This window comes from Oryzias latipes, chromosome 14 (genome assembly GCF_002234675.1).
Source record: "Oryzias latipes chromosome 14, ASM223467v1".
Classification (NCBI taxonomy): Eukaryota; Metazoa; Chordata; class Actinopteri; order Beloniformes; family Adrianichthyidae; genus Oryzias; species Oryzias latipes.
The window spans coordinates 21883179-21892975 of record NC_019872.2 but is presented as its reverse complement, the minus strand read 5'-3'; the positions used below and the strand labels follow the sequence as shown (position 1 = coordinate 21892975).

Here is a 9797-nt window from a genome sequence, read left to right as displayed (position 1 = left end):
CTCTGATGTCTTGTTAATCTTTTCAAGTTTATTTAAAACCTTTCTTTAAAATTTAGTAACAGTTAATACATTGAATAAAAACTGAGTAAAAAAAACTTCCAAAGGAAATTAAATATTCAACTTGATTTTAAACCAAACAAAGAAAAATAAAAATGAAATAATTGTAAAGAAGAAAGAATGGTTGCAACACTACAGAAAAAAAATGTTTTGAATAATGACAAGCCATTAACTATTTGGTAGAATTTTGAGAAGAAATTAGCAGAAATTTAGACATATAGATAAAAAAACACAAATAAATGGTTAATTTTAATTCCAGATTCTGTAAAGCAGTTATTGACACCCTAGAATTTTGGCTGCTGTAATAAAAGTTGACGGTAGATGGCAGTGATGCGCCGTTTTGCACCTAATCCCCGGTAAAACGTCGGTAGAGGAAGTCAGCCAACGTCTAAATGATTTAGACGTCAAATCAGCGTCAAAAATGTCCCGTAGGACTTAGCTTCACGGCTAATAACCCGCCGTTGGTTTTTGATTTTCTTTTACTTTGGGTTTGTTTTGGTTACCTGGCTTTTGTCCTACATGGAGTCCGAGAGTTTGCCATGAAACTCCGGGTGCAGAATGACAGGTGAGCTGGAGCTGAAAGCAGCCAGAGAGCGGACGTTGGTCTGAAGGGCTAACGGCTAGCTCCGTCAGCGAAGGAATGCATCCGCTGTCATCTGTCACGAAGTCTTTCGAGCTGACTGGACTTTCGAGCGGCGAACCTGCGTTTCCTCTGCTGTTTTTGTTCCTTTAGCCGTGATAAATTGTCGTCAGTCTCCCTTAAAAGGTTCAACAGACCTGAAGTTAGCTTAATGTGTCAATACTGTTTCCGAACAGTTAGGTGTTCAAGACTTTTGCATAACCACAACGTCTGAAAAATAAAGGATTAGCCGTAATGTTCTCGTCACTGATAAAAAGGTCACATTCTTTTGTACACCTGTCGTGTTTAGAACCAGACAAAAACAGCTTAAGGAAAGAGAAGAAAAATATTCATTAGGAAAGAAAAATGACAACAACCTTTGAGGACAAAACAAAAAAGTCTTTGTATGGTGTCAGGTTGTGGAATAACATGGAGGAAAGTGGGAAAATTAGTTAAAAAAACATTTAACACACACACACACAAATATTATTAATAATAGGAATTTTGGTAAAAGTATGAAGTGAGAATCCTAATGGGACAATGAACAAACAATCATGACTGTTGTCATGGTAACGTGATGCTTTTTCCCCGCTTTGATTCTTTTGTGTTCATGTGAAAATGATTGTACGATTAATGCATATAAATGTATGCATACAATATAGTAAGATGTGTGTGTTTGTGTGTAAGGGGGGTGTTAAGATTTTTCTTCTACCCACTCCTTTTTCAAACGCTTTCTCTTTAAAGACCCACTCCAATACAAAATGGTGTATTTGGTGTTTTAACATGTTCTTGTAGCATCTTGTGGATGATGGGGGACATATATAAGGAAAATGACAATTAAAAAAGCTTTTTTTTTTTTTTTTTAGTATTTCTTTATTCAAATTGTTGTGAATCTGGAGAAGAAAAAAATGCCTCTGGAAAAAGCTTGTAGTTGTTCCGAAGAAACTACAGTCGGCAGCCACAAGCTTCCTGCTCTGCTCCATTCTGATACATTCACTTATAGACAAATAGATCCATGAACGTCTTTGTTTTCCTCATCTGAGTTGGAATCTAGATCAAACCTGTACGGCTGGATAGCTCCAATATTGCTCTCAATTTGTGTTGCACCAATTTGTTGTTATTTTTTGTCTAAAAACTGCATAATTATAATTATAAACAATTGGGAATGCTTTCATAATAGATCAAAAGATGATCAGTGTGGGTCATGTTTAACTAATTTATTTAGTTTTTTACAATAAAAGGATATCAATCAAACTTATTTTTTGTGTTTTCGTGTGCTGTGTTTGTGTCCCCAAAGGAATTCCAGAGGAAAAGTGAAACTCAGAGAGTCCTGCACGGTAATGCAGCCTTCCTCTGTTGACGGAGGGGTTCAGACAGGAAATGGTTTATCCCTAACTTTGCAACCTGAGCTGCTCACCAGGACTCCGGGCGCCTCTGCTGCCGCCACCGCCACTCCGGACAAGTCCGGCGGCGAAGTGCATGTTTCCATGACTGGAGGAGAGTCTGGTGGAGGCGCGTCGTCCAGGAGATCTCGGGCCCACTCCCACAGCCACTCGCATTCGCACAGACACGATCAGGGTGCGCCTCGCTCCACCTCAGAACATGAGCTTGATGCTCCAGACTCCGATCCGGACTCCGGAGAGCCCAGCAGCTCCCTGTCCGATCTTCGCTGTCTCTTCCGCTGGATTCAAAGGAGTCTTCCTTTCCTGGTTATCCTGTGTGCTAAACTAGTCGTCCAGCATGTTCTAGGTAAGGACAGATAGCTGTTATCCCAAATATCAACTCAAAACAGCATTTATAATCTTTTTTTTTTATATTTACCAGGGTTAGCAGTTGGGGTTGGCCTCTTTACAACCTTTTTATATGTCAACAAAAACATTCAGATTCAAGCATTTCTTCAGGTTAGTTGAACTTATGAACAATGGTTGATGTGGTGCAGATGTTTCCTAAACTTGACCGTGTGCATCTTTAGGATCGTCATTCGAAGCTGCAGTGTGCGTGGCTGATTGTCTTCTTGTCCTCCTCCACCCTCCTGCTTTACTACACCTTTCTCCCAGAGAAACTTTACCAATGGTAAGAGCCAGCTCACGCGACATATATTTGAATGTTTTTTATACACAGTCGTAGAAAACGCCAACAGAACCTGAAGGAAAACCTGGGGCAGAGTTTGTTGTTATTGATAAAGAACAGATCTGTGTTCATCTCTTTCTGCTGTAGTTCTGAATGAAAAGGATTGAAAATATTAAGATTAACAGAAAATGATGTTCATCACACAAGTCTCACAGCAGCCAGAAATGCATAATAAAGAAGAAAAAAACATATATAAATTGCACTTTTGGGAGAAAAGATGCGTCAGAACTAATCCACCAAGCCCGGCGTAATATTGCGTCCACATTGAACGCGAGCGTCCTCTGCCGCCGTCGATGGACATCTAATTCGATGCGCAATGCTTATCCAAAAATGTCTCCATGAACGTGACGCTCCAGATGCGAATGGAGAAGCTCCCATCATGTTTTAGCCTCATCTGTGCATGAAGACACAGATGCAGTTGAGAGATCAGGTTAATTTATTTTGAGCTCTACAAAATCATCGGTAATCACGTCTCCATGTCTCGATTCGTGAGATCCTTCTGTCTTTTTTTCTTTTCTTCTGCCGATTGTTACCTTCTTCACTGCAGAGGCTGCGCCTTAATGACGGCCGCTTTCGGCGGTACTTCCGTGTCTCTCCGTTTGATGACCTGCAGTCCCGCATTAGTCCGTGAACAGGAAAAAGTATAAACTGGAATAAATTTGTCTGGATGCAAATGAGAAGAATATTATAAAGTTCAGGAGAACGCTCAGATTCTCCTCCATGTCTGTCAAATCAAACAAATCCCTTTATGCATTTGACCAATCGGATGGAGCCTTTTATGTAGACAAAGGTCGTTTGAAGTATAATTTAAGCTATGTTGACTCTTATTTAAACTGTTGCAGCAAAATAGAATTTATGTATTTAGTTGTTTTGCTATTTGTTCATGTGTCACAAGTTTTATCGTCATCGCAATATTGATCACTAATAACACAAGTTTTCCTTGTATAGTGCAGCCCTACTGGGAATAATATCCAATCAGCTCCATTCCAGTTAAACTGAGTCCTATTTTTCTTCTAGCCTCATCCTCCTGAACCCAGCCATCCACCCACTGGGTTTCTGGGAGGTTCTTTGGGCGGTCGGCATCACCAACTTCATAATAAAGTTTATTTTTATGGGGATTAAGTGCCTAATCTTGCTGCTGCCCTCCTCATTGGTGACCCACAGCACTCAGGTATGAGGGGCCCATTTCTGTGTTCAGTGTTTTTCAGTCGTCGTCTGAAGTTGCTTTCTGTCGTCAGGCCAGGGGGCTGATGCTGTCTGAGGAGCTGGGTCAAGTGCACCAGGCCGTGGCTCCGGTTCCTCTGTGGTTCCGCTACCTGGTCACCGTTCAAGAGACCGACGGTCCTGCTGGGCTCACACTGGGTATCCTGCTCGCTCTGGTCTACCTCATTTTGAAAGTAATCCCACCAACAAATCCAGTAGTTGTGCTGCTGTAAACACGTTAACCAGAAAGACTTTCCTTTATTAGCTTTTAGGACTGTACAGCCAGTGGACGTCTGTATTAAAAACTGTCAGGATTTTCCTAGCGGGTGAGGTGAGTGGAAACCATCTTGTTAGTTAAGCCGGGATTGCTCAGGCGTCCGCCTGCACTGAAGGCTCTTTTTCTTCTGTCTTAGGGTACGGGGACTCCAGCAACCAGAAGTCAGTGTAGTGACGCTGGAAACGCCTGTCCCATCTGTCAGGGAGAGTTCAGAAGTCCACAAGCTCTGCTCTGCCAGGTAAAACCACATAGCAGAGCGTTACACAGGAGCAGAGTGTCCTGTCTCATCTGGAGGCCTTTAGGGCTTCAAGAAGGCTCAAACATGTGAGAAGTGAAGTTTAACAGCTCGTCCCTTTGAAGACACTGGAACAGGGGACTGTTGCAGCACCATAGCCACGTTATTGTCAAGCTGTGTTTGAAAAGAACAAAAGAATAGCGGTCTGCAGTTTTATCAGGATGTTCTCGTCCTTTCCAGCTCTTTAAATATAGCCTCACATTGCAGCGTTTGAATAAGCAACATCAAGATAAAAGCCAGGAAACTCTGTAAGCAGTCGGGACAGGTTGGTGGTGTTCACGACGCCGAGGAGGATTTCTGCAACTTCAGGAGACTTTTGTTCAAGTCAGGCTAAAAGATGACAAGATATTTGTTAAGAAAAAGAAAATAAACGGAAGAATAATGACTGTCTGTCTGTTAAAGATGATGATAAATGAAAAACAGAAGCCTCAGCAGCTGAGGGTCCAAACCCTGCAGAGGTGAAGACGTACTTTTCATTTTTCCAAACGACCCACTTTCATTTGGATTCTAAGGTTTTATTATTGTTTCTGCTTGAAAACCAACTTCAATGAAAATTTTTAACGTGTTTTTGTAGAATTTGTCTGACGATGGAGGACATATATTAAGGAAAGGGAAGCTTTAAATTACATTTCTGAGTATTTCTTCTGCTCCTTTTTTATTTTTCTTTCATTTTCTCCTGTCCAGCAGCTGAGCAAACAGTTTAGAGCTGAAGGCCTCTTGTGTTGGTCATATTTACTGTCACAATAGGGGGTTATGAATCAGACACATGACAAGTATATTTGTATAAACCCCTTTTGTATTTGAGGCTAAACTTTATGTATATTAATTATGTTTGAATACCTCTTTTTTTTATGCTGGACCGGACAGAAAAGAAGAAGAAAGTGGGATGTTAGAGATGGGCGGGAGGGTGGTAAGGGTATTAACGAAAGGGTGGGGGGTGAGAAAGCACCAGGATGCTGGAGGTTTATCATTACAACTGTCAGGTGTATGTGTTAGTCAAAAGGGGCGGAGCTTGTCCACACACACACTTAAAATATTACTGACATCCCGTTGGCTTGAAAAATCTTTAAATATTGCTCTGCAGTTTTGTTGCAGCGCTAATGTTAGGTCGGGGATGTGAACTAACCTGGTGACGGACAGTGGTCCCGCCCACAAATCAGAGGCAAATCTCTAATGAATGCTGTCATTCTGTAGAAACTATTGTCCTAAAAATGACACGCTTTAAATTTGGGCTCAAAGCAGCGTAATCCCAAACTATAAATCCACTGTGAACACTGAAAACGAATCAAAAGATGATGGGAGTTGGTGTTTAGCAGGCGACCATCTCCCTCTTCTCCGTTGAAGTCACCTTCTAACCTGCCTTTGCTTCTCCGCAGCACATCTTCTGCGCCGAATGCATCACCCTGTGGTTTAACCGGGAGAAGAGCTGCCCCCTGTGCCGCACCGTCATCACAGAGAAGGTCTACAAGTGGAGGGACGGCGCCACGTCTCCACACCTGCAGATTTATTGAAGCATCAGAGCACAGGTGTCATGTTACGGCAGGTACACTGTTTAAGTGATTAGCTAAGGGCTGGGCCCTCTGAGGGCCAAACAGTAGGATCCCTGAAGTTTGCACAAAATATTTGTTTGATTTACTTTCACCTCCAAGTACTTTTTTTCCCCAACATCTACTTTCTTTCATGTTCTAGTTTAATTAGTATCACAAAGTTCACGTTTCTCACCAGAAGGGCAGTTGTTGTGCTGCCCTGGTTTTTTAGTTATGAGTATAATGGAATAGAAGTATTTTCAAGAGATTTTCGTGTTATGCGCCTGAACAAGTTCTGTCCCAACCAGTGTTTATGATTTTTTTTTTCCTTTCTTGTGGGGGGTAAATACTTTTACACAGATGCAGGAGTTTTGTAACTTCCACATTTTTCACCACTTAAAGAGAAAATGGCGAATTGTGATCGACACTCCAATTATTTTTGTATTCCGATTTAGCTTTAAAGTTGTTTATGTAAGAACCAAAGACCGGGATCTATTTTCTGTATGCAGATTTCACTTTTATTCATAAACTTTCTGAATAAAGAATTACAGTTTGGATTACAGTCCGGGTGGAATCATCTCAGTGCTGAACCGAAGCCTCCAGCATCAAAACACCTTCTGCTGTCCGGAGACATCGCTGTCATTTAGAAACATCATCAGTCCTTTAAGGTGTTTATGTCCGTGTCATTATGTACATACGATTATTCCTTAGTTGCCCTCTGTGAATGGGGAACATCAACAGGTATAAAGTGTAAACCCCAACCAAGTTTGATCCCTTTTGTTTTGAAGCATCGTTCTGAGTGTGGAGGTATCAATCCATCACTCAGTTTCTGCCTCCCTTCACTTTAATTTACATCTAACTGTACACTGCAACCAAAGGCACGACTCCCACTGCTCTCTGCCTCAAGCCCTGCAGAACGACGACACACTGACCCGTCGTCTGAGAGGAAACATGGCACAAAATAAATACTCTCATTCCAGCCCATTTTAAATAAACAAACAAATCTGAGGTTTTAAGACATTAAATTACACTGTACATGATTATTACGACGAATCAGGAGACATTCTGCTGCATTATCCCATCAACACTACATAAATACATTATTTGCATAGTGTGCTTGATGCAGTGGAAGCACAGTGGCACCAGGAATAAATAAAACTCCGGGACAAGGAGTGAGCCTTCAGAATGAAATAAAAGAATCGCTCTAAAATGGTTTTTAAAAAGTCAGGAACGCTCCAAACTTTCCCCATAATCACTCATCTCTTCAGCTGCTTTCAAACTTTTGGTCTACGTTTCAGGAATAATCAGTTCTCGTTTGACGTTTCCAGTTATATCTGCGTGTGTGGCCTCACTCCAGAACCTCATACAGCAGTTTCACAGCCTCTCAGGTTCTGCTCAGTGGTCCGCCCGTATTGTACCAGTCCAGCGCCAACACGCAAAACACAAATGCAGCTTGAGAGGACTTGGTCTGCAGCCGTTCTCCGTCCAGGAGACTAAAGATCCCGTAAAGAACGCATCAGGAGTGTCTACATTCAAAACAAAGCGTGTACATTCATCTGAGGGAAGCCGTGTTGGCATTTGGTCGTGACTGGGATGAAACGCTCAACTCAAACTTCACTGACGGTATGATGACTTCTCATCCGTCAGTCTGGTTCCGCCTCCTACTCGAACACGCCCCACGGCGAAGGCAGCGCGACTGTCTGTTCTTTGATAGGTTAAAAAACCAAAAGGCCTGCGGACACAGTCCACTGTTCCTCAGATGAACCGTCTGTAAACAAAAAACTCTCAGAGCACCAGAAAATCATAATAATGCCAGGTCACATGACACCTCGTTTTCCAAACCGACTTCACGTCTCATCAGGAGTCAGACTTGATTAGCTGATTATTCATGCTGAGCTCAGGAGGCCAGGTGGGCGAAAAAGGGGCTTTGGAGGCCAAGGAGGTGAAGGCGCTGCTGGAGGAGCTGGTGATCAGCATCAGTCAGTCACATTTTAAAAAACATTTTCTACAGGCGTTGGAAAGGAAAACTATAAAAAACAGGGACAGCAATTGAAAGAGAGCTATAGCAGGCCAAAGGTCATAGGTTCATCCGCAGGTGCTCGGGCCGCTTGGAGTTCATAGGGTAGGCCTGCTTCTTAAAGGGCCCGGCTTGGATGCCTGAGGGTGGCCTGATGGGAAGTGGGGCAGACACCTCGGAGGTGCAGCTGCTGCTCGTGTCCATTTGCTCCACTCCCGACACCTCCATAGGGTGCTCCCCGGAGCCGGGGCAAACGGTGGAAGGATTGCCCGAAGGCAGCGGCCCTCGGAGCCAGGAGTCCCCCCCAGAAAACTTCAAGGGACTGTGGAAGAGGAGAAAAAGTTCATCGCTTCAGCACATTTCTGAGGATGCAGCCGGACTTTCATGAGGTCACATTATAGGCGTTACTCTTGCATCATTTTTGGCAGTCTGAACAGTCCAAATGCCATGAAATTGAACACTTCCTGGGCTCAAAATCACATACTTTTGAAATGTGACCCAAGTTCTGTGTGACATCACCGTTACCCAGCGCTCATCATTATTTTTTACTGGCAGAACTTTCCCTAACACAACAGCAGAGTTGTGTTTGTTTTACCCTCACTAAAAAAAAAACCTTCCAGGCTAGCTGTCTCTGTCTTTTCTGGTATCCTTTCACACACAAGAAGACATCAGGATGTTGGTGAACGCTGCACCTTCATTTAAGACCCACTCCAATGAAAATCCTGTTTTTTTTTTTTTTTTAGCACATCTTTGTGGCGGATTTACTCCACTACAACAGTCCCGCCCACAACTCAGAGGTGAATTTCTAATGTGCTCCTGCCACTCTGCACGAACAATGTCCTAGATAATGACACAGGTTTTTAGATTTTTTGGCTAAAAACAGCATCATAATTAAAAAAAGACCACTGGGAACACTTTTAGAATAGATCCAAAGATGACTGGAGTGGGACTTTAAACATCGTTCAGGGATTCAAGTAACAGTTTCCTGGAAATTCAGGTTTCATGTCTTAAATAAAAAAGCCTCTGGATGAAAAGATGTCCCTGACAGGTGATGGAGGTGTGTGGAGTCCTGAGCATGTGAATGAATGAGCGCCGGCGACCAGGTGTGCCCCCAGAAACCACTGCATGCAATCACAGAATGTGTCTAACAACAGTTATCAACGTATGTAAAAGGCCTGTAACAAGGCTCCAGTCTGTTCTTGTATACGGTCAATGGAGCAGACTGGAGAATTGTTATCGGTTACAGCAGGGGTGGGCAAACTTTTTGACTTGTGGGCCGCATAGTGTTCTAAAATTTAACACAAGGGCTGGAGCAGGAGCAGATGCGTAGGGTTTAGGAAATCAACCTCATAAAAGAAAGAAAAAACAAAAAGCACACATTAATTTTGATTGACATTTGATGAGTAAACTTCAAAACAGAACATTTCGGGGGTTTTATTTCAAAACTGTGGCCTTTATTCTCATTTTAGTACCAATTGCACCAATTGGTTGATGCCCCTCAAGGAAAAATGCTAAATGCTGCATTCATGTGCTGTTGGAATGATCAGAAAAACAACTTTCCAATTTGGAAAAACAGCATGAAGGTCAGAAAAAACAAATCCTCCATTAACACATGAATGCAAAATAACTATTAAATAATTATTTGAAGACACCAGAATTATAGGGAAAAATAA

At 42.4% G+C, this 9797-nt stretch overlaps 2 protein-coding genes across 4 annotated transcripts in view; one reads left to right on the top strand and one right to left on the bottom strand.

Moving 5' to 3' along the window:
• The first annotated feature begins 407 nt into the window (after positions 1-407).
• rnft1 (ring finger protein, transmembrane 1) lies at positions 408-6868 on the top strand. Its single transcript, XM_004076635.4, has 9 exons — positions 408-622; positions 1974-2425; positions 2501-2577; positions 2649-2749; positions 3824-3977; positions 4045-4203; positions 4275-4340; positions 4423-4524; positions 5958-6868. The coding sequence occupies exons 1-9, from the start codon at positions 597-599 to the stop codon at positions 6090-6092; spliced, it is 1272 nt and encodes a 423-aa protein (XP_004076683.1). The 5' UTR covers positions 408-596; the 3' UTR covers positions 6093-6868.
• The window catches only part of LOC101174287 (ribosomal protein S6 kinase beta-1), a 21933-nt gene continuing 18738 nt past the window's right edge, over positions 6603-9797 (bottom strand). For all 3 annotated transcript variants that reach the window (XM_020709068.2, XM_020709069.2, XM_004076634.4), the window contains exon 15: positions 6603-8446. In XM_020709068.2, coding sequence (XP_020564727.1) covers positions 8185-8446 — 262 coding nt within the window. In that variant the 3' untranslated portion in view covers positions 6603-8184. The remainder of the gene's footprint in view (positions 8447-9797) is intronic.